General features: G+C 39.6%; 1 protein-coding gene across 1 annotated transcript in view; it reads left to right on the forward strand.

Moving 5' to 3' along the window:
* IL1RAPL1 (interleukin 1 receptor accessory protein like 1) overlaps positions 1–25,921 on the forward strand; it is a 381,033-nt gene extending 355,112 nt beyond the window's left edge. The window contains exons 11-13 of the mRNA XM_059817534.1: positions 9,638–9,781; positions 23,717–23,887; positions 25,203–25,921. Coding sequence (XP_059673517.1) covers positions 9,638–9,781; positions 23,717–23,887; positions 25,203–25,921 — 1,034 coding nt within the window. The remainder of the gene's footprint in view (positions 1–9,637; positions 9,782–23,716; positions 23,888–25,202) is intronic.
* Positions 25,922–26,134: the final 213 nt, after the last annotated feature.

Genomic DNA, 26,134 nt, shown 5'->3' on the forward strand with positions numbered 1-26,134 from the left:
TTAAAACAACTTTTTTTCTGTTGGGACAATAAAAGACTTTCACTGAAATAAATTGTTTAGAGGAAGTTTTATTCTGTTTGAAAAAACCTATGAGAATGTATGTTTGAAAAAGAAACAAGTTAATATTTCCTATAGGAAATGCATCTGAGGAAACCTATGAATAGGTAGGCATACTTTAAACTCATCATTTATTAATGCATAAACATCATATTAATATTTCCTGTGCAAATTAATAGCAAAATCTGAATAGCAAGTAATTCTGAATTTTCTTCGTACAGTTATTAACGATAATGGAATTGCAGATGAGCACCTTAAATTACAGTGTCATTCACATAATAGTGTAAATCTGTTATATTACTTAAGAACTGAACTTGAATAAGTTAAGTTTTTGATCACATGGGCATTTTCAGTCACTGGGACACGATTTCACACAGTGGTAGTGATGAGGGACAATTAAGACTTAAAAGATATAAGAAACTAGATCTTTTCTAACCTCTGCAAAGAAACTGCAGGTGTCTTGGTTCCCTTTGCAGTAAAGCTTCATGATGCTTCTGAAATTTCTGAATGGGAGCTCATCATGTGAGATATGAGAGCAATGAGTTTTATATTTCAGCTTCTGTTAATTGGTCCTAATTATGTGAACATTCCAGCAAATCTCAAAGTCTCAGTGGAAGCAAAACTATTGTAAAACTCTGACCCACCTGGTCAGTTAAGGCCTTACACATGTGTATCTTACGGTGTATAAAGCATTCAGTTTTCATGCTGCACTGCAGGAAAAGTTTTTCCGAGTTCCTTACCAGGTTTTAGAATTGGAACTGAAATTGGATTTGATTTGATGGGAATTGATTTTTCATCCCCCTATGGCCGTTGAAGAAGCCTTCAGGTTATCACTGTGCTGGGCAGGGCAAAGGTTCAGTTACCCAAGAGGTTCATGACATAGGGCCAAAAGTCAAATATCACCTCCCTTCCTATCCCAAACCTAACCAAAAGTGACTGTTCTTTTTACACTTAATCTCACCTAAAATCAGTAAATTAGTAGAATACTAAAGACTACTGCTTGACACAAACTCTTCATAAGACCATTTTCTTCATAAGTAAGGTTTTTCTCATCCTTTAGAAAATTGGACTAAGACATTTCCAGTAAAAAGGTTAGTCAGATTACTTAGCATGTGCCTAAATCTAACTTTCCTCTGACAAAGTGTCAAACAAATTGGTTTGTTTAACAGATTCCTTTTTAAAACAGCTTTTGTACCACTTTTATCATACTTCTTCTCTTTATATAATGTCTAAGTGCAATTCTAAGCTTGACTGGCAAGGATGAAAATATTTTAAAATAAAATGTCACAAATTGTTCCCATAATCCATGAAGAGATAAATTATTCATTAATGCTATCCTCAGAAAAATGTAAACAGTATGTTTTATGATCTTACAACCCTGGAACTTGGTACTCCATTTTTCCCCACATTTTAGCACCTCCTGGTGCTTTTTACATTCATTTCTTTCAGAAGATCTAAAAGGAGTAATTGTGTGGGCTGTCTGATTTCTATAGTGCAATAAGCAAATAGAAGGTCTCCTAATCTGTAAGGTTTTAAGTCATACACAATTCGTTTGTTCAGGGAAGCTAACCAGAGATTAATGCAATTCTGCGCCATGACAACTTTTTTCCTTCAACCTGAAAAATAACTGCCTTTAAAATGCAGTGTTCTGTATTTAAATGTAGTAAATTTCAGTAACATTGCAGCATCTATATTTTTTTCAACCTTATCCTCTTTTGAGCTAACACACTGTTGGAGATAGTCAGTGTCATTATTCTCCTGCTGGAAATAGGTATCCTACACTTCTCAGGAGAAATAAAAATGTCATTGGTAAGAATAAACTTATATTGTAATAATTTACTGTCTCTGTTCTAATAACATTGAGAAATCCAACAGCACCAAGGCTCAGATATGCTGCCTGCCATACTAATGAATAGGATAACAAGATCCCTGTCTTGTATTTATACACATATATACATATGTACATATAATCCCAAACCAGACTAGTTCTTTTTCATAGATGAATTGGAAATATATATTATATATTGATCTAAAAAATAAAGTGAGATAACTCAGCCTCAATAGTTCTAATAAATAAGGTAAAACTACTGCATTGAAAACCATATTAAAAAATGTAACTAAATTTAGCCACCTTAAGTCAACTCTGCAAAAATCTACAGGCATGCATGGCTTATGCTGGCAGAAAGTATATACTTTGTGCTAAGAAATGATTTTATAATCAAGCTAATGAACATCCCAAATCTGTTTCTACTAGTATCAGAATCATAGAATCATAGAATCGTTTAGGTTGGAAAAGACCTTTAAGATCATCAAGTCCAACCATAAACCTAACATTGCCAAGTCCACCACTAAACCATGTCCCTAAGCGCCTCAGTCACAAGTCTTTTAAAGACCTCCAGGGATGGTGACTCAACCACCTCCCTGGGCAGCCTGTTCCAATGCCTGACAGCCCTTTCAGTGAAGAAATTTTTCCTGATATCCAGTCTAAACTTCCCCTGGTGCAACTTGAGGCCATTTCCTTTTGGCCTATCACTTGTCACTTGGGAGAAGAGACCAGCACCCACCCCTCTACAACTTCGTTTCAGGTAGCTGTAGAGAGTGATAAAGTCTCCCCTGAGCCTCCTCTTCTCCAGGCTAAACAACCCCAGCTCTCTCAGCCGCTCCTCATAAGACTTATGCTCCAGACCCCTCACCAGCTTCGTCGCCCTTCTCTGGACATGCTCCAGGACCTCAATGTCCTCCTTGTAGTGAGGGGCCGAAAAGTGAACACAGGATTTGAGGTGCGGCCTCACCAGTGCTGAGTACAGGGAGACAATCACTTCCCTGGTCCTGCTGGCCACACTATTTCTGATACAGGCCAGGATGCCATTGGCCTTCTTGGCCACATGGGTATATTGTCGGCTCATATTCAGCCAGCTGTCAACCAACACCCCCAGGTCCTTTTCCTCTGGGCAGCTTTCCAGCCACTCGTCTCCAAGCCTGTAGCGTTGCATGGGGTTGTTGTGACCCAAGTGCAGGACCCGGCACTTGGCCTTGTTGAACCTCATCCAATTGGCCTCGGCCCATCGATCCAGCCTGTCCAGATCCCTCTGCAGAGCCTTCCTACCCTCGAGCAGATCAACACTCCTGGCCCAACTTGGTGTCATCTGCAAACTTGCTGAGGGAGCACTCAATCCCCTTGTCCAGATCATTGATAAAGATATTAAACAAAACTGGCCCCAATATTGAGCCCTGGGGAACACCGCTTGTGACCGGCCGCCAACTGGATTTCACTCCATTCACCACAACACTTTGGGCCCAGCCATCCAGCCAGTTTTTTACCCAGCGAAGCATATGCCCATCCAAGCCATGAGCAGTCAGTTTCTCCAGGAGAATGCTGTGGGAAACAGTGTCAAAGGCTTTACTAAAGTCTAGGTAGACTACATCCACAGCCTTTCTCTCATCCACTAAGTGGGTCACCTGGTCATAGAAGGAGATCAGGTTAGTCAAACAGGACCTGCCTTTCATGAACCCGTGCTGACTGGGCCTGATTGCCTGGTAGTCCTGTACATGCTGCGTGATGGCAGTCAAGATGATCTGATCCATAACCTTCCCCGGCACCTAGGTCAGGCTGACAGCCCTGTAGTTCCCTGGATCTTCCTTCCAGACCTTCTTGTAGATGGGCGTCACATTTGCTAACCTCCAATCAACTGGGACCTCTTCAGTTAGCCAGGACTGCTGGTAGATGAGGGAAAGTGGCTTGGTGAGCACTCCCGCCAGCTTCCTCAGTACCCTTGGGCAGATCCCGTCTGGTCCCACAGACTTGGGCGTGTCTAAGTGGTGTAGCAGGTCGCTAACCGTTTCCCCTTGGATTGTGGGGCCAAAGTAGCCATTCTGCTGACCCCCCTCCTTACTTCTCCGAGAATCAAAAACTATCATTTCGTTATCGCTATGCCCAAGACAGCCTCCAACCATCACATCTCCCACAAGTCCTTCTCTGTTGACAAACAACGAGGTCCAGTGGGGTGCCTTCCCTAGTTGGCTCACTCAGGAAGTTATCTTCCACACACTCTAGGACCCTCCAAGATCGTTTTCTCTCTGCTGTATTGTATTTCCAGCAGACATCTGGTAAGTTGAAGTCCTCCAGGAGAACAAGGGCTTGGGACTGTGACACTTCTCCCAGCTGCTCATAGAATATTTCGTCTGTCTCCTCATCCTGATTGGGTGGTCTATAGCAGACTCCCACCATGACATCTGCCTTGTTGGCCTTTCCCCTGATTCTTACCCATAAATACTCAACCCTATCATCACCATCATTAACCTCTAGACAATCGAAACACTCCTTGACATATAGGGCTACCCCATTGCCTCTCCTTCCTTGCCTGTCCCTTCTGAAGAGTTCGTAGCCATCCAGTGCAGCACTCCAGTTGTGCAAGTCGTCCCACCATGTTTCCATGATGGCCACTATATCATAGTTTTCCTGCTGGACAATGGCTTCCAGCTCCTCCTGTTTGTTGCCCATGCTGAGTGCATTGGTATAGATGCACTTTACTTGGGCTACTGATCCTGCAACCTTTATGAGGGGGGAGAAGTCGTAATTCCTATGTGACTATTCTCAGGTGCCTCCTTGGTTTCTAGCACATCCACAACCCCTGTGTCTTTGCTGCTGCATGGGTCTCCATCCCCTACCTCCACTGACATGGCAGACCAAAGGTCCTCTCCAGCACACTGACCCTCAAACACTGGTGTGCCACCCCCAGACTTATCTCCAGCAAGCCTGGTTTTATCCTTTATTGTCATACGATATCCATCAGTAATTATTCACAAGAGTATCCATAAAGCCATCTAGGTACCTTAAATACAAACAGATTTTGTTTGGCACATTAAAACAAACATAAAATCCTAAAAAGTAGAGAATAGATTTTATATATCTATATATGCATATTGGATATGTATATCCTGTATGAAGCTGTGGTTCCATATGCTATACTTTGGAAAGATAAATTGTTTTACAGCCATGCCATAATGAATACAGTATTAAGCAGGGGAAAAAAAGAGAAAAAAAAAAGCAGATACTTCTTTTTTAAACTGTGAGTATGGGTTTCTTTCTTCTAAACTCTGCCTACTGTTTTCTGCTGATGTCTGAAATGACACTCAGACAAGTATTCCTGTGTTAACCAGCCTCCTTCTTCCTTTGGAAGAAACACACCTGTTTATAACCAAAGCTGCATGTTATGACAGACCAGTCTTGCATTGGTTGTCAGTATCTGCCTTCTTTACCTTTTCTCAGGTGTCACCACGAGAGCTTTAGTATTGTCTTGAACTGCTTCCCTTCCAAATTATATTCATTACCTTTATGTTTCATTCAATAATTGAAGTCTATGAAAGTATACCTAGACAAACTGAGAACCATCTCTAACCAAACCTTGTAGCTTTGTGAGTTAAATCTTCCAAGACAAGCAGAGAATGGAAATTATTTTAGGCCACAAAGTTGCAAAGATTTATGTATGTGCTAACCTGAAGCTCTGTGAATAGTCCTGTTGACTTCAGAGGGATTACTTATAGTCCATGAAGTTAAGCAATCTGCGTAAGTGATTGCAAAATTGAAACCTTAGATAGACTGTAATTGGATTTTGAAAAAGGCTCAGAAATTGAATACACAGCTATAAATCACATGTCCTAGAAGTGTTATAAATCACAAAAAAGGAATGTTTGAAATATAATTATTTTTCTTAGTAACTCAGCTGCATGTGGACTAATGAATAGAATGAGATTAATTTTAAATCATCACAGATCGTTAAATGCAAAGTCCCTGAAACATGTCGTATAAGTCAAAAGATATGAATCTTTGAAGGTACCCTTTTATTTACTTCCTTGTTACAGCTCCAGCTACAGTAAGTGAATTACCTGCATGACACAGCAAAAGAAAGTTCATCAAATATTAAAGGCAGGTGAAGATCAAAGATATGCCTTCTACAAATATGCCTAATAACTAGGATAGAATCAGTATAAAATGAGTGCGTTTATTACCAGCCATATTGTGAGGGATATTTGGAGAGGGCGCGTACTTTGTTTTAATTAGCCATCTCTTTCACTGGGTTGCTTGGCCAAAGCCTCCCAATAAGGAAAAAAAATTGTAACCATTGGTCAAAATGCTTGTAACAAATCTTGCTTTAAATTGAAGCTATTTATTCAGAAACCAATCTACTACTGCAGCAGTAATCAATGTGTTTTCCCTTGGAGTAGAACTGTTTCTGTGCTACTGGAGGACTCCTGTTAATTGCCTGTAACTAAATGATTGCTGTGCTTCTGGATGTAACTCCCTGGCACTCACTCATTTGTTGTGTTTAACAGAATGCCTGTCCCCCTAAGGATTAGCCGAGTAATTTTCCTCTACTATTTTCTACATTCAGCCTCAAATCCTTAAGGAGGGCCAGGTCTGTAATCTGAGCAACATAACACAGAGGCTAAATAGACTTTAAAAGGTTTGCACTTTTTGTCTCTCCCCTCTGATGTGGAATTTTGTTGAAATTGAATCTTTTTTAGCATGGAGCCGGTAAAGGAAACTTGAATTTCAGCAGTAGAAACAGATCACACTTCAAAGTGAGTGTAATGCCTGCTGCAGCAACTACTCAAATAGCAATGCAAAAGGCAGAATAAGGCAGCAGAAGCAATTGTTACTGTGAAGGTAGCCTTGCACTCTAACCTTGCTGTTACACTTTAACTTAGCTTTAACAGTGACTATGTCATTGTTCACACACACATCACCAACACCCTTGGCGTTCGCAGAGCACCTTTCAGGAGTAACCCCTCCTGCAAAGGAGCCACACATGTCCTCCCCAATTCACATTGGGAAAACTGGGGCATAGAAATGTGAAATGGCTTCAGCTACCCAAGGGGCAGAGGCAGGATCAAGCCTTTTGCTCCTTATGCCTTCAGTTCAGAGCAACACAGGGTAACGCTGCTCACAAAATCCCTGCGGCAGCTCAAAGCCTGCCAGTGCCCTCATGGGGCATGGTTTAGAATCCTGCAGAAACACTAACTCAAGGCCTGAAAGCAATCGGCTTGGTGTGGCATTGTGCCCAGACCAATCTGTCTCACCTTCCCCAGCGCTGCACAGATGCTGCTGTCGCACTTCCAGTGCTTTGTGGGTTAGCTCAGGTACTTACAGGGCTGGGTGTAAGAATGCAGCAGTCTGCCAGGCTAATAACTGCTCCTTTCTGCCTCTGGACCCTGACAAGTAGCACCCAAGATAGAGAGCGAACATGTGCTGATAGACATTGTCCAGCATGGAGGAAAACACAAGCTTGCTATACTAGAAGGATAGAGCATGAAACTTACTTTGCAAACAAATCTGTTTAAGAAAGAACCACATTACCCTTGTGCTCATAAGTGATCATGATGGGCTCAGCAGCAACACATAAAAAGGCAATTTCTAGTATGTTTCAGGGTTACTTAAGAGTATTTTGTTGTTTGATTTGGCTGCCTAATTTAGGACCATTTCATGTGTGTTCAGATAGACCTTGTGGAAGTAAAAAAACAGGCATGACCTTGAGTTATTTTATGGGGAAAAAGATAACTAAGAGGGACTCTTTGATGGCAAAACTGATGCAGTGCATTAGTCTGATTTCATACACAGTGACAGAGAACAAATGACTCCTTGCAGTTATTTTTTCCTTTTAATCTCAAAATCATTAATGTATAAAAAACTTTTGTTTTCCAGTTGTAAAGTTTTTCCTTGCCTTTAATGAGTCATAACAGCAGGCACATAAATAGAGTGTTTTGAGCCTAGCAACCCGAATTATTAAAGTCTTTCTTCTAGTTACCACTGAACAGCTGCATCACCTGTAGTACAAAATGATAAACAGGGTATAGTAAGGCAGTGCAGAATAATTTCCATTTCTATTTATATTCTAAACCACTGTATTACTTGTCTACGCAAACAATTTTTTGTTGGGTGTTTTTAATAACATTCCCCTCTCTGGAACAGAAAATTATTGAAAGTCTGAAATAACCATGCAGGTCTTAAAAATATCTAACACAAAGGAGCTTCCAGCACAGTTTTGTAGAGAATGACGTGGAATATAAATGCCTTTTTATTTTATTTTATTACACTTTTAGTGTCTTATAGAGAACAATGATATCTTCTTACAGTTGCCTCAAAATAATAAAAAAGTGTGTGATTCTCAGTAGACACAGTCAAAATAAATGGAATTGTTACTTTTTCCTCTAACCTTTTCTTTCTCTAATTGAATTGTATTGTGCTGGAGTAACATATCTACATAACCACGCACACAAAAAAAAAGGTTACTTCAGGGCTACCCTGTTTCACTCAGACAGAAGCTGCCCACTGGAAGAGAATACTATGAAAATAACATGTGACTGAGCTTTCTCCAGCACAGATTTTTATGAAGCAAACTGTATATCTTGGATTTCCAAGATTTGATTTCTTGGCATTCCTTAAAACTGAGTGATATTGGAAAAGTATGGGTGGTCTTAAGATATACCATTTATTACTCATTTTAGATTGCAACACTGTTGGTAACACTCTTCTTCCTCCCACCTTCTTTTTTAACATTGCCAGTTTTCAGTCAATAAGCAAATAAAAAGTAACAACAAGATGGATGCCACGTAACTGTGTGAGCTTCCTTGAGTGTGCAACCGTTAAGACTGGGGGGGTGGAAGTTCATGATGGCATATTACTTATGCACTGATAAGTGGCCGCACTGAGGACACTGCTGGTGGTAGACAGTTGTGGCCACATTTGACCAGAGTCCTCGTCCTCAGTAATGGGGCTACATGGCAAGGATCTCAATCCATCATGTGAGTGGCCAGTGGCAGAGTGCAGCAAAAACACCAGGGGGTCACAGTCTTAATAGGAATGTTAGAACAGACAAATCAGATGGTTTGCTGTGACTACACATAAGCCAACCCCACTGGGAGAAAGCAAAGAATAAAGATGAACTACAGATGGTTGGGAAACTGTGTCAGATATTAACACATAACTGAGATGTGAGGTTGTGGGGTTCCTTGGATAATTTTTCTTCACATCTTTCAAGTTTTGGGGTCTTTAAAAAATTTTTATTTTTATTTTGAAAGAAAAATAAACCTTAGTGTAATCTTATCCAGTAGACTGAAACGCATCTTATTTGTGTGTGGAATAAGGGAGGAGCTGTGTTTGCATTATAGTCCCCAAAAAAGAAACATTCACCTCTGCTTTCATTGTAAGCGGAATGCCAACATTTATCTGTGTAAAGCAAACTGTGATCTATCTACAGAGTGAGAGAAGGAAGAGAGTTCTCAAATATCTCTTAAATATATGCACCTACTCATACACACAAACATCCCCAGCAATTGTTACTTTTTAAATGAGCAATTCAAATAGTGTATCAGAAGAAAAACTATTTTATTAAAGAAAAAAAAAATCTATTAATTAGGTATTTCTTCAAGGGCCCTATAATGAAATAAATACATAAATAACACATCATTTATTATTTTATTTTTATGTTTAATGTAAGCATGAAGTCTGTTGCTAATCTTTCTCTGGAAATATTCCCTGGTTTGGAATGTGGTTATTATTGCATTTTGTAATTCTTTGCAGAGCTGATGTACACAGTTGAGCTTGCTGGTGGGCTTGGTGCTATTCTGCTGCTGCTTGTTTGTTTAGTGACTATCTACAAGTGTTACAAGATAGAGATTATGCTGTTCTACAGGAATCATTTTGGAGCTGAAGAACTAGATGGAGGTAAGGCAGCTTCTTAGTACATTTCCTACTTTCTAAGTATGCCTGTCTTTTATTTCTCTCCACCAGGGCCCAAATTTCATTTCAGATCAAGAAGCGTTGACAACTGCAATTTTTATTTCTAACTGCATTAGGCACTGACTTGAATATGCACTCCTCATAGAGCACATTAGCAGCAGTGATTGCTGAGCTGATGTATGTACTGCTCTCTGGAGCTCCAGAAGACACACATGTCTTTTAGATTTTTATTCTCGATGCTGAATATAAATTACCAACATTGACGCATTAAAGATTTTCACTTTCTGCCAGTACTTAAAGCCAGCTTCACTTCTCCATAAGCTAGGGAGTGTCTTCCCTAATTGTATTCACCGAATAGGTAGAGGTTGAAGTGAATTTCACTCTACTGCTTGTTTAAACTGATCGGTTTCAATAAACCATACTGAATGTTTGGGAATGACCCAGCAGTTCATTTTCCTGAGTTCATTTACTTGATCACTGAGAGAATGGCTAATGGTCATTAAAGTTGTTCTGTGATTCAAGGACACCCAGCCTAAACAAAAATAATCCACAATGTATGCACCAGCTTGTGTCAAACGTATGCATGCATTTTCTTTTCTGCTCTTTTTAAGCACTGAAGAAAAAAGGTCATCTTTGTCTCTAGCCCTACTAGTCAAAACTGCTGTTGAACAGCAAACTGGGTTGAGCTGCAGACTCTGATTAATTAGGTTTGGTTTCTTGGGTCAGAGTTCCTGATGTTTTGAGCAACCACTACATCTTTGGTGACAGGACCTTCTTTTTTATTGAAATACTAATGAAAGTTATTTTACAGTTCAAGGTAATAGCCCATGGGCAGAAGCCACTGTGACATATTAAAATAAATGCGTACTGATAAACAAGCACTGGCCAAATCGGTCAGTGATAAGGGAGAAGAGCGGCAGCAGAATTAGAGGTCCTTATATAAGGGAAAGACTTCCATAATAAGATCACTAGGGAATGACCCACTTCTGCCTCCCATCTAAAAATGCACAAGGATTCAAAACAGAAAATGCTCAGAATAACAAGCCCAAGAACATTAGAACATTTTGTATCCTTCTACTGGATTTACAAAAAGGATGCGTTAATATAGCAGCTCACCAGGGGAAAAAAATCAGGTTATTCCATTTATTTTACAGAAGAGGAAACTGAGGCCCAGAGGGACTGTGACTCATGGAGGATTTTGGCAGACACCTTTTTTTTTCATGAGCTGAGATCCTCTCTTCTCCACAAAGCAGCCTCCAGTTTAAATGGGCATGCTTACTTGCATGAACTGTGTGAATTTAGTAACAGTTATATTAAACGGAAATAGACAGTTTAATTAATAATTGTTTAAATAGGTGTAATTTAATGTTTTCTCTCTCAGTATCAGTAATTCTTGCTTTTACAGCTGTCATTTATTGTTATCTCAAATCATTCCAATTCATTTGCAAACTTACTCTACCAGGTGTTACACACTTCCCACTCTCTCCTTCCATCCCGAACACTGGGCACCTGGGAACAGCAATACTTTAATCACACATTTTAAACAACAATAAAGTGACCTCTAAAGGATAATGTTCTGGGATTCAAAAGGAGGAAAACCAATATCCATTCAGTTTATCCTTCTGAGCAAAGTTCATTGTTAAAGAAGATAAAGCATGGATTCTCCTTAGAAGATCAAAGCAAACACTGATAGCTTGGGTGTTTAACTGCAGTAATATAAGAAGAAAAATACTACTTGCAGATTCCTAATGGAAACCTGTAGTTTCTACTGTATTCAATATACTAGCAACATGGATAAAACCCATTGTGCCAATGAAGTTACTGCAGCTGGACTTTTTACTCTGTGTCTTTCACTTAAACTCTTGCAAAAGCAAGAAGACAGAGAGAAAATGCCCCACAGAAGACCAAGCCATGGCTTGTGCAGAAATAAATTGCAGACATACATTCAGATCCTTTCTTTTGGCTTAGTTTGTTACTGACAGACACAAAATGCTGAACTTTTAAATCTTCTAACCGCATCTCCTGCAGTGCAACAGAGGAGTGCCCACGTGCTATTCATAATTTACACCATGTTCTATCATACTTCAGGACTGCATATAGATAAGCGAACATCAAAATACCACAGGCTTTTTTGTGTGCACTGTATTGTACCCAGAGAGGATTTGAAACACTTTAAAATTGAGGTCCAATTAAAATTTTCAGTTGAAAATCTTTTAAAATGCAACGCTTCATTTCTTCCCAGATCAGAGAACAAGCCCTTCAGGATGTCAAATCTCATCTCAATTCCTCTTTCCTTTCCAAGCCTTAGACAAATCAGTTTTTCTCAGGCTAACATATGCATTTCTGTAGGAGGCATGGGTAAATTGTGAGAAATATTTGAAAACAAAGTATTTAACCCTTACAGCTAATGCAACTTAATCTATTACTTTCTGTAGGGGTACTGCAGATTAAGCAAGTGATCACAGCTGCTGATTCCTCATTTCTCTAATTTGCACCTTTGAATTTCCCACCTTCTCTCTCACCCTGGAGACTAGACTCTCCTTCTGGTTTTTTCTCTCTCCTTCAAACACTTTAGCTCAGTCTTGCCTTTATTGTTTCCTGGGAACAGGCATTGAAGCCCCCTTTTTTGTTTTCATCATTAATTCCCTGCCTTTCCTACTAAATTGGAATATAATCAACTCCAGGTCACATTTTACTGCTTTTCCTCCCACTCTCTGCCCCTGCTTTCCAGCCACCTGGGACATGGCTCCACACTGGGGGACTGCATGATGGACACCGTGTTGTGCGGAGCAGTGCAATGTGCCAGTGTTTGGTCAGGGGACATCACTATGAACGTCTGACAGATTCCCCTGGGAGCTGCAGTACAGGGGCAAGAAAAGTGCTTGGCAAAGCAGTGGTTTTCTCACCTGCAGGTGTTTGGCAGACAGAGAGAGGGTGGAGAGGGGAGTCAGACCACTTCTCTAAGCAGCACCATTTATGATGCTGCCTTAAAGTGGCCAGGAGGCTCAAAGTCACCAAAGAAGGTATATTCAACTTTTTCTTGCCATTTCATGACCTGAGAGTTTCCAGTGGATGTGCAGATGGCTGTATGCCAGCTTTAAGTTATACTAAGGATAAATCCAGAAGTCTATGGATGACAGGCTGAAAACCATTGGACATGGTCAGATAGGCAAAATTACTCAAAATCATGAACTTATATATGTGTTTACATTCCAGATATTCCAGTTTCAGAGAAAAGAGCATATGGTACAGTTAGCAGTAGAATCAGTCTGCAGGCACCAGCCCCTACCATTACCTGGGTACATTAGTAACCGTTTAAATTGGTGGAAGTTTTTGTATGAAGGAATTAATAAGCAAGGGGTGAACACTACCATAAAAAGAAGACATTTTACATTAAGAGTCTGGCATTAAAACTGATAAGAATAAAAAAGTAGCAATTAAAGAGAAAGTCTGAACAAATGTGCTGTAAATAGTTTTCTAATGAAATCTACATAAATATGCTTTCTCACAGCTCAGCTGACAAGAAGTCAAGATTTAGGCTCAAGAACAAAAAAATTGGAGGCAGCTGGTAACTAGAAAGTGAGAGCTTTGCTTAGCAGCTGATACGATGACCTTCATAATGACCCTTGGTGCCTTTAGGTCCCATCAGCTGTTTCTAAACTGTTGGACAGGAGCTCTCCGTGGTGTCCTCGATCTTATTCTCAGCTGCCTTTGCTAAGGAAATCTTGGTGAACTGAGGGAAGACACAGCCTCTGTGCAGCTGGGGTGCAGGCAGGGAAGGCACCTGGGAGCCAGGGCTGGGGAGCTCCTCTGGGTTTCACTTTCAGTTCTACAAGTTGCTGCTTTTTTTTTTTCCCCACATCGCTGAAATAAAACAAAGTGCTCCTAACATTATTATAATGTGTCACTGCTGAGCTATCTAAATTCAGGAAAACCTGTTTGTATTTGCTACACGACATCTATAGTGGCTGTTTCTTGGCTGTGCTGGTTGCACTTTCTTAAGAGATGAGTTTCTACTGCTTGCTGAGGGGAAGCAAATCAATGCTCAAATTAAGAGACTGATGAAACAGTTTCTACTTTGAAGTATCTGTTGCACCCAGGAGTCCTTAGGTAACCACGACTTTTGTTCTTACTATTATTTAGCCGCAAAAGACTAGCAGGGTTCATGGACAGACCTATGGGATTGCCCAAATATCTTATTAACTGTACAAGGCAAGAACAGGTAAGATATATTTCTTAGTGGTTTCCTGGGTTTCATCCCAGTAAGCCTCTTATGCAGCAAGGAAAGGCAATTCTTTGAGATTCTTAATGTTTCAGTGTGACTTAGTTGCTAACTTTCAAATATAACTTTTACCAATGGTTTAGGCACTGCCAAAGCACTTGTGTTAATGAGTATGCTATGCAGGTATAGCTAGAGTGAAATTACTGCTGAAGTTAGTGACTTTGCAATTACAGAATCTTCCCTGGGGACACATAGAATAAGTTTGCAATAGCGGTCTCACCACTGTGTATGTATTCTTATTGGCTATTGGCAAACTGTGGCAATAAGAAATCCTGCTTGATGATTATCAATTTTAAATTCTATTAAAATCACCTTTAGAAAAATGCAGCTTTCATCTTTCTAAATATTACTGGTTACAAAAAGGGGATTTCGTCTTATTTAATTACAATTTTACTGTTGGAGAACTGCTTCTCTTAACTCTTTTTGCTTATGTTATTTATTTACTTCTGAAATGCAATTCAAGCAATAAAATCTCAATTTATGTCTCCACCGAACATAGGATTTTCTAGATTCTGTCCTTGAAACTTACTAACTCAAAGAAAAATTCCTGCTTTTTTCTCTCTTACAATTTTATAGCATCTAAAGTACATGTGTAACATAGATATTAAAAAATAAAATAACAATATCACCAAGAACATCGTTAGATTCCAAACTAAAAGATCATTATAGGTTAGAAAGTCCAGATGTAAAGTAGAAGAAAAAAAAAGACTACCATATATAAATCAATGAAGACTGAGATATCTCCTGTGCCTCAACCAGCAGCTCTGTCAAATGGTTCTAAGCTTTGAAGTTTTTTTTTCCAAAGCACATCGCAGGTTTCCAAGGTAGGTGAGATGAATGCAGCACACTGTCATCTGATTTCAAGAATCTTAGATTGAAAGCCTGTTTCCAAGCCATTTCTCCCTGGATTTTTGTTTATAGCTATAATGGTTTACTTAACTTTTCACTGTTTTTGCCTACATCAACGCTTTCTTAGCTCCAGTTTTCAAAATACTTAACCCAATGATAAGATGCAAGTACTGTCACTGAGATCAACAGAACTAATGAATATACATTTAATTAAGCATGTATTTTATACAGGTAACTAGTTGCTTTGTTGAATTAGGACCATAATAAGAGCATCACTTCTTGACGCTTTTTGTTTAAGAAATGTCTTTAGTATAGAAAAAAATTATATTCTTCTATTTTCAGAGTCTACATGACACTTTTTATTAGTGCCTCTTCCTACTTTCTCCTTTTTTAAATAGTAGCTAGTTACTTCCAGTCTTTCATAGACAACTACTATGCTATGCTACGTTTACGGCTAGGTGGTTAGTATTCAGTCTTTCAATATCTTTCAATATCTACTAATAATAAGTTTTTTCTTAGTTTGGTGTTTGACCTGCAACTAATTCATAGCAACCAAGAGAATAATTTCTATCACCATGTTTTAACTTTCATAATTTTTTAATATTCTGAAACTCTTATAAGGACTTCTGAGTTTTCATATCTGTCAAGAGCAACTTCTAAGACAAATGCTTCATCAGTTTTTTATATCGAGAGTAGAATGCTTTCAGTAGTAGTAAATTTAAACTTCCATGTTAATGAGAATGACTGAGAAACATTTGAGATGCACTCTTCATTTAGTTAGGAATACAAAATCAGACTAAATATAAGAGAAAAAATTAACTTTAATAATAGGTTATTCAGTTTAAATAAGTAATATTCTGTCTTATGTATCTAGCAATGAAAAACTTTAGCTGTAATTAGAGAAAACCAGGGAAAATATAGCTTACAGAGAGAATTAATTTTACACTTGAGATCATGTCATTGTATTATTTTTTGGCTGAATTTTTATTTGCTGGGAATCACTCATAATTTTCAAGAAATGTCAAATAAAGCATTGATATCTTGGGGTTTTCATACATGTTCTTACAAAATCAACTTTAAAATTGGTATTTCTTTAATTTTTTCATGTTCCTTAGACTTCCAAAATTAAATAGGGCTTATTGAAAAAAAAAGAAAGAAGGGGGGGAAAGGGGAAAAAAGGGGAAAAGAAAAACATGTCCACTGCTTTAATATTTTTATAAATGTGCCTACTAAGGACAAAGGACCTTTTTTTTTTTTCTGGTCTGTGTTGTGCTGAGAATACTCCAGAAACTATTTAGAATTTATAACATTTCTTTAACCTCTTCCACAGTGTTGCATTTACAGAATGTCCCTCCAATTCACCATTACCCACTCTGCACAAGGATATGAACTATCATTAATAATGACACTCTTCACAAATACTTTGCCATGGAAGAAGCTAGCATTGGTAGTTCTTAATTTTTACGAACACTAAAAGGTCTTGACATTTAAAAATAAAAGAAAATGTTAAGGTGAGCTTCATAAGCAACAGTAAATAGTGTGAGGAAAAGTATAAGCATTTTGAAAGACTTAGGATTTGGGCATTTTACTCAACTAAGCATTTAAATTACATTTTTCATTATGTTAAGGGTGATGAACACTATTGCAATGTGGCCCCACAAATAATGAAACAAATACAGATTATGAAATGCCATAGTCACTATAATTTTGAAGCAACTACGTCTCTGGGAAATTTTGAAAGCCCAGTATTTTGCAACCTTTCCTGAACACAGCATGTTTTTTAAAGAGGAAAGCCTCCTACGTCAGCTTGACTCCAACTCCCTGCAGCACTGGGACTGTCATTTCTAAGAACCCCACTTGAAATCCTGAAACTCTGAGTTAAATCAACGCATTGCTCCTAGACTCCAGTAATAACTATCTGAGTCTTTACTAGGCTGGCATGTGCTCTGGCAAAGGAGGGGAATCAGCTGTCCAGTTCCCTATTCCCTATTGATATAGAAACGGAAGATCTGCTGAAGACAGATGTGTTGCTAGCTACACCTAGCTGCGGAGCAGCCTGCGCGTGGTCAGCTGCTTTCAGTGCACTGAATGTTTCTGCAGGCACTGCTAATTACTCTGGAGGATTTCAGGATACACAGAAGCATGGGTTGACCCTGGTATCTAGGTCTTACAGCTTCATTCACTATGCAGTATGACATTATGGGTTTTCTTTTTGTTTTGATCTATTAATCTGCCTTGTGCTGAAATGTACCACGCCAGCTGAAAATCAGAGTTTGTCATCTGCTTGAACGTTGCTGGTAGGAAAAAACTGACTCTATGAAAGGGGTTTTTTATTTTTAATTTTTCATCCTTTTTTTTTTTTCTGTCCCCCATCAGCAGAAATATCTGCAATGTTTAAGGTTTAATAAACCTCAAAGGCCCAAACTGCTGGCTTCTGAGAGTGCAACATGGAAATAATTAGAAAACATGTACATCTATAACACAAATTCGAAGTTGAATCTGTTTGCTGGTCTCTGTAGAAGAGGAAGTTTTATCTATCTTTATCTGTAGGCACCAGCTTACCATTTCTGCATGTGTAGCTGTTAAGAGAGCATGCATACAGATGAGTTCTTAGATGTTTGATAGGAATTTACTTACCCAAAGATCCCATTTGCATGTGACAAAGTAGATGCATATACAGTCTGGGTTTCATTTTATGCTTACATTGAGCCTTTAAGTGACTGCTGCTGAACACATCCTTGGAATAACAAGCAGCATTTGCAACTTCATCCACTAAAAATGTATGTCACTTCTGCTGGATTAACACCATAGAAAGTTACAGGGAGTATAACATATTTTATGTTTGGATAAGTACCAAAAGGAATGGACAGCATTAAAGAATGAATGTTGCAATGATGCAACAGATGTTTTGGCTAAAATCCTGGGCCACTAAATGAAGTAATGTTTCTGTGTGTTATTAATGAAGCTGGGATTTCACCCTCAATGTTTACCCTAAGATCGATCCAAACAATTTTGTCAGACCTGTGGCTGAGCGCAGCTCCATGACCATTACTCAGTGTCCTTGCTTTCAACTCCATGGAATGGTTAAAATGTTATGGCAAAGCTTGTACATCACAGTCTGTTTTGACTAGAGTCTTGCAGTACCTGTGGTTTTGGGCTGACTGAAACATTTTTGGACTGAATGCATCACACCTTGAGCACAGGCTGTATTTGACCATATTGTGATGAACTAATCCAGAGCTTCCACATGATCTCATGGCTGTCTACAGTAGAATAACAAAGAATTTTTTTTGCATCAAATCTGGTTGAGTTTGGCCATGCAAGGTCTGCTTTAGATTTTGTTTCAATATTTTCAATTAATGGATACAACAAAACTTCACAGAAATGGAGGATGTTGAGTTGAAGAGCTCCATCCTAGTTGTATACTACCTGAGGCAGCAGAAAGCAACTACAAACCACATAACTGAAGAGGATTGCTTGTCCATTCACAAAGAATGGGATGAGGAAACTTATTACACCAAAATATTTCAAAGTATTGCTGTTGTATGATATTGTGTGTCACACTCAGCTGTGTTCACTAAATTAAAGGACAGCCATTACATAATATAGCTCTGCAACATACCTGGAGGCAATGCAAGATTAACTTGTTCTGATATGTTTCTAAAAAAAGAATCCTGAAATGGTTAAGGGAATAAGAGCGTTTTCAGGTACAAAAGTATATGTAGATAATTGCTTTCAATCTCCATGGAAAAGAAAAAAGTTTCAGATGAAATGAGCAACGTCCCTGCCTTTGGTTATTAGTAGGTATTTTTCTTCCCAAGTGTGGGAGGAAACAGGTAGTGAGTAACTATATTCCAGTTTATTACTAATGCACAGGAGCCTGACAAAAACAAATCTTTGAAATGGCATAATCTATATCTAAAGTCAAAGCGCAAGCAGCAATCAATCACATTCTCATTCAGAGGATGCTTGGATAGAAGGCTTAATTATTTGCTGATGAAAGGAAATAAGGAAATTCTTGTTTTAAAGAAAAGCTTAGTTTGCCACTAGCTTTGTTTGTTTTGGATTTGGATTTTTTCTTTTTTTTTTCTGATACTGAATATTAGATCCAGCCAGTATCTGAACTTATTGTGTAGCCACATCTGTAATTATTGTACTACATAATAATATAAGTAGCAATATCAAGGCCTTTATGACTTGATTTGTGATTAGGAACAGATAAGGAATTTCCTCATGAAGTGGTTTTTTTCTTGGAAAAGGCAGATGTGCTGACACCAAATATTTTCATGGGTAAAATACCTGTTCCAGTGAATGGTCAGGAAAACACAGAGCTGTGATGGACTTCCTGCATGCTTGCTGGGAGTCTGGGGACTCCTGGAGGCGTTGCTCGAAGGAAGACTTACCTGGAAAACAACCCAAGAGCAAAGGGCTTCAGAGCAAAGCCAAGAGCCTCCTGCTTCCATGTCACATGGCCAAGAGACTGGCAAGATGCGAGCCTCAGCTCCCAGAGTTTAACTCAGCTGTAAGATCTGGATGTCTGCAGGCTCCCACCTCTCCCTCTCAGTCCATTGGGACAGCACATTAAAAAATGGGAATTAAGATCAGAAATGTTCTTTAGAATGTAGGCATCAGTCCCACCCATTACAAGCAGGAGTTGGTGGGACCATTTAACTGAGAAGAACCACATGCAGGACGTTATCTACCGTGTGTTTAAATACTTTCCTGGAGATGGGAGATTTCAACAATTTTACAAGTTCTCCCATTTTTTGTTACAACTGAAATTCTACATTTTTTGACTATCCATAACAATTAGAAAAAATAGTAAATAATGCCATTGCTTTTTGATCACATCACAGAAAAGAGAGCTTCTGATGGCTGCATAGCTATCTGCCTGCTGTAGTTTTTAAAATGTTTCACAGAGTTGGCAATGTAACCCAAATAATTTTAATTAACTAAAAGCAGGCTAATATGTAAATATCATAGGAGCAAAACAAAGGCATATGTGATCATCCCAGGCATTTCACATGCAAATTGTTAGCTCATGCCAGTATGTCATCCCATCAGATAACAAAATTACCACATAAGGTAGTTCTGCTGTAAACTGAACTTTTTACTTTTCATCAAACAAACCTAAAAATAACTGACAGATGGGGAGTATAATAGCTCAGGGAAACCACTGTGCTAATGCATCTAACAGTTTCCTAAACTGGACTACACATATCGCTGGACTGGAGTTTGAATAAATTCATGACTGCCTGAACCCATCTGTGTATACCCTAGACCCTGGCTGTTCATAGCCCTTCAAATGTTATTAAAACTAGGGAACTAGGGTGGAAAGAAATGTTCCCTGCAATACAGGAAAATGCAGCTGTAGTCAGTGGAAATGCTGGAGCCTCCATGGTATGAAAAATGTGTATTTCAAATAAATGCATTAGCGTGATATTTACATATGCAAGAAAACAGTGGCATAGCATGAATAATTTTCCCTCTAAGTAGAATCATAGAATGGTTTGGGTTGGAAAGACCTTAAAGTTCATCTAGTTCCAAGCCCCCTGCCATGGACAGGGACACGTTCCACTAGATCAGGTTGCTCAAAGCCCCATCCAACCTGACCTTGAACACTTGCAGGGTTGGGGCATCCACAGCTTCTCTGGGCAAGCCGTTCCAGTGCTTCACCACCCTCATGGTGAAGAACTTCTTCCTAATATCTAATCTCAATCTACCCTTCTACCCTCTTTCAGCTTAAAGCCATTACCCCTTCTCATGTCACTACATGCCCTTGTAAAAAGTGCCTCTCCAGCTTTCTTGTAGGCCCCCTTCAGGTACTGGAAGGCTGCAGTAATGTCTCCCTGGAGCCTTCTCTTCTCCAGGCTGAACAACCCCAACTGCCTCAGCCTGTCCTCATAGGAGAGGTGCTCCAGCCCTCTGATCATCTTTGTGGCCCTCCTCTGGACTTGCTCCTCTCCAACAGGTCCATGTGCTTCTTATGTTGGGTGCCCCAGAGCTGAATGCAGTACTCCAGGTGGGGTCTCACAAGAGCAGAGTAGAGGGGGAGAATCATCTCCCTTGACCTGCTGGTCACGCTTCTTTTGATGCAGCCCATGATACGGTTGGCTTTCTGGGCTGCAAGCATGCACTGCCAGCTCATGTTGAGCTTCTCATCAACCAACACCCCCAAGTCCTCCTCCTCAAGATTGCTCTCAATCCATTCTCTGCCCAGCCTGTATTTGTGCTTGAGATTGCCCCAATCCGCATGCAGGACCTTGCACTTGGCCTTGTTGAACTTCATGAGGTTCACATGGGCCCACCTCTCAAGCCTGTCAAGGTCCCTCTGGATAGCATCCCTTCCCTCCAGCGTGTTGTTCGCACCACACAGCTTGGTGTCATTGGCAGACTTGCTGAGGGTAGAACTCAATCCCACCGTCCATGTCGCTGGCAAAGATGTTAAATAATGCCGGTCCCAATACCAATCCCTGAGGAGCACCACTCGTCACTGGTCACCACTTGGACATTGAGCTGCTGACCACAACTCTTTGAGTGCAACCATCCACCCAATTCCTTACCCACTGGGTGGTCTAGCCATCAAATCCATACCTCTCCAATTTAGAAACAAGGATGTTGTGTGGGACAGTGTCAAATGCTTTGCACAAGTCCAGGTAGATGATGTCAGTTGCTCTTCCCATATCTGCCAATGCTGTAACCCTGTTGTAAAAGGTCACCAAATTTGTCAGGCATTATTTTCCCTTAGTGAAGCCATGTTGGCTGTCACCAGTCACCTCCTTGTTTTCCATGTGCTTTAGCATAGTTTCCAGGAGGATCTGCTCCATGATCTTGCCGGGCCCAGAGGTGAGACTGACTGACATATAGTTCCCCGGGTCTTCCTTTTCTCCCTTTTTAAAAATGGTGATTATGTTTCCCCTTTTCCGGTCAGTGCAAACCATCTTAACAGGTAATAGTTTGTGCCTTTTAAACAGTTTGAACACTGCATTCATTCTTATTATTTATCCCTTTGAGAAATGATACATTCTCATCTCTACTTAAAGACTTTCAACAGAGCAACACAGCTCTCTAGCATGTACTACGGTTATGACAATTACTAAGGTGACAACAGAAAATGGCATTACCACATCACCATTTTGTCGGTTGTCATAATTTCCCCTTATATCTCATGACCTCTCTGTATGTTAACTCAGTTGCTGGGTTAACACTGTCCTACTGTAGAAACAAAACCTGCTATGCAATCTCCCTCTATCTCATACATTATCCATTCAGTTTTATTTCAAGGCATTGTCAAAGGCATTAGGTGCTTCTCTATAGTGAAAGATCATGGTTTCACAAATACTCCAGAGAAAAATAATGTAAGGAGTGAATCACAGAAGGCAGTGCTTCTCTTTCTCTTATTTTTCTTTTTTTTGTTGTTGTTGTTTTTTCTTTGTGGGTGGTTTGGGTTTTTTTTTCTGTAGATACAACAATCCAATAGATAATATCACACAAAAAGTGTGCAGGGAAGAGAATGAGCACACGGTCATTTCACGGGTTTAGTAAGTTTGAAAGTAGTTACAGTTTTGCCATTTAAATTTTGTCATCTGCAAATGTTAATGGGCATAGTATGCATGATTCCTCAGAAGGAAGAGTGGTCTGTTCAAGATTTGTATTGTTTCATTTATTTTATTTATACTTTTTGCACCCATCCTGCATTTGTCAGGTTTTTCCAAATAATGCTACCAGAGTAAAAAAAGGTGTAAAATGAAGAAGGGAGTGGCCCAGTAAATACTGAAGTCAGCATCGAAGGAATATGACATTACTTATGACGCACAGTCAAGCAGTCAATCAGGTCTCTTTTACAAGAAATTGATATTCTCGATAGTCTGTGCATAATGTTGTCAAGAGACTTAGAAGGATGTTAATGTTTCATTACTCTTGCCATTGATTTTTTTCTGCTTTCTTCACAACAAAAGTGAAAACGTGACCTCTTATTCCACTGAATTAGTTCCAGAGCACTTGGCATTATTGACCTCCTAATGAAAATTAATGATGGCTCTTTTGATTCAGTCTTTCAAGGAGGCGCACCAAGCACGTTTAAGAAACAGGCACCTTTATTTCTCATATTGAAATGAAATGTTAAGTAACAAAATGTACATTGTACATTAATGCAACATTAAATTTGCAAATCTAAGCACATAGAATTCAAGAGATTTAAACTGCATTATCAGGAGCTGATGCTGAAAAGATTTAAGCTTGGCAATGATTTCAGACCTGGAAAGCCAATGAGTTTTACAAGTAAAGATACACATATGCTTAGAACTTTTCAGCCCCAGGCCGTAAATTTATAGTGAAAATCTGGCAAAACTGAAATGTTTTTACTATGCACCAGAGACAATTGCACATTAGCTTAGGTATTTCCATGCTTTTCTTTTCCCTTTTAAAGCTAGAGAAGAATTCAAATACTTTTAAGTGACTTTTTTCTTCTGTGCTCACAAGCCGTCACCCCACAGTTGAATGGTTTTCCTTCATATGGAGCCTTACACAAATGTTTATCCATAAACTGACTTCAGTCTATGCATATAGATCCCTCCTCCCTTGCATCTCTGTAAATAAGGATTACCTCTACCAGGTGAAACAGAAAGGTGAATGGATTCATATCTGGAGATTAGGTGAAAGCTTGCCATTTTATCTAAACAACTTCCTATTCCTGGAAAATTGTCCCAGAAATAATTCCTGGGGAATTATCTAGGAAATCTACAAGAATAATGAATAAACTAACTTACTTTCTTCCTCTCTTTCCTTAGACAACAAAGACTATGATGCATATCTATCGTATACCAAAGTGGATCCTGACCAGTGGAATCAAGAAACTGGAGAAGAAGAAAGATTTGCTCTTGAGATCCTACCAGATATGCTTGAAAAGCATTACGGATACAAGCTGTTCATACCAGACAGAGATTTGATTCCCACAGGAAGTAAGTAATGTCTTTGTGCTTGTGTGTTTCCTAAACAACAACTGCAGTAATTGCAGTGATTGTTTTGGTCATTTCTATGTCTGCTCTTTCAGAACGTCAACTTTCCTCCGTCATCTTAGGGAATGATGAAGATAAGCCACCAAACATAGTTACTGTATATTTCCCAGATAAGATGATTATTTTTTAGTAATTGTATTATATTGACTGAAGGTGCAACAGTGCGAAAAGGGCATGCATAAGTAAATGAAATGAATGAGACTGACATTTTTTTCACAGGTTTTTGAGAGCTTGCATATGTAGGAATGAATACAGAGGTCTTTGTTTTCTGTTCCTTAGAGTTTGCCTGGAAAGATACCCATGATTCTAAGTATTTATTACAGAAATTCAGAAAGGAAGGAAAAAGTTGTGTTTGGACTAAGGCAAGGGTTGAGTAATAACATCTACAACAGAGCAAAGTAGCGAATTCTGTTAGTGTCCACTGCAGATAAATGTATAGTAGAGGTACTAGATCATTCTCAGAGACTGAAAATTAGAATTGATTCCAGCTGGTATAAGTAGATCTTTTTCATGTTTCATTCACGTATTCCAGCCTATGTACAGTAATTGTTTGTAAGTTGCTGTAGTATTCTTCATAACTTCAGTGTAACCATATAGCCAGCTACTAAGTTCAATGTCTTACTGAAGATACAAAAGGATGCTTGGCATAGCAAAGCACAACATCAAACATAATTGCATGGATATTTTTGAAATCTACAGCAAACTAAACATTAATTTCCAGGTGACAACCATTTTTGTGAATGTGTGTGGTGGGGGCATGAAAGGAAAACAAGAATCTAACCTTACAGTACACCTTAGAGTAGTATCATTAGGTTTGAGACTGAGCCCCTGAAGCACATAGTTGCTGCTCTGTGGCCTACATGGGTGACTTTGCCTTTTTAAAGGGAAAATGGTGATGGACACACTTGTTCCAATGAAGATACAGATATTGATACAAAGCCACAGCTCATGAACAAACACTCACAATCCATAGCGCATGGGGGAATAGATGTTTTGCAGGATCACAGAATGGTTAAAGCTGGGAGGGAGGGACCTCTGGAGGTCATCTTGTCCAACTACCCTCCTCAAGCAGGGCTACCTAAAGCAGATTGCCCAGGACCATGTCCTGGCAAGCCAACCTGGCACATTTGCATTGATGTTTTTGCATATTTCAGTGAACTCTTCTGGGAGCAGGGATTTGCCTCTGTTGTTTCTCCACAGTCTATAGGAGCAGAGTGGTTTTTTAGATTGATTTTTGAGCACTTGTCTTATTTTGTAGCCTACATTGAAGACGTGGCAAGATGTGTAGACCAAAGCAAGCGACTGATCATCGTCATGACTCCAAATTATGTGGTAAGAAGAGGCTGGAGCATCTTTGAACTGGAAACGAGGCTTCGAAACATGCTAGTCACGGGCGAAATCAAAGTGATACTGATTGAATGCAGTGAACTACGAGGAGTTATGAACTACCAGGAGGTTGAGGCCCTGAAACATACCATCAAGCTCCTCACTGTCATTAAATGGCATGGACCAAAATGCAACAAGTTAAATTCCAAGTTCTGGAAACGTTTACAGTACGAAATGCCTTTTAAGAGGATTGAACCCATCACACACGAGCAGGTTTTAGATGTCAGTGAGCAGGGGCCCTTTGGGGAACTGCAGACAGTCTCCGCAATTTCCATGGCTGCTGCCACCTCCACTGCTCTTGCCACTGCCCATCCAGACCTGCGCTCCACCTTTCATAACACATATCATTCACAGATGCGCCAGAAACACTATTATCGAAGCTATGAATACGATGTACCTCCTACCGGCACCCTGCCGCTTACCTCAATAGGTAACCAGCATACCTACTGCAACATCCCTATGACACTTATAAACGGGCAGCGGCCACAGACAAAAACTAACAGGGAGCAGAATCCGGAAGAGGCTCACACAAACAGTGCAGTACTGCCCCTCTTGCCACGGGAGACCAGTATATCAAGTGTCATTTGGTGACCGAAATGCAAGGGGCTGTCGACCCCCTTGAGTAGGAGCTGAGTCTGCAGTCCGGTGCCTGGAACTACATCCTCGACTGCTGCTGTTAAACATGCATTACAATCGATAACATACGAGGAAAAACAGGGTCTTGTACATATGTTTTTTGCAATTTCTTTGTAGCATCAGTCTTCCTGTTTTACCCATGTCTCTTCCCATTCACATTTTCGACTT

This window comes from Gavia stellata, chromosome 1, assembly GCF_030936135.1.
Source record: "Gavia stellata isolate bGavSte3 chromosome 1, bGavSte3.hap2, whole genome shotgun sequence".
Taxonomy (NCBI): Eukaryota; Metazoa; Chordata; class Aves; order Gaviiformes; family Gaviidae; genus Gavia; species Gavia stellata.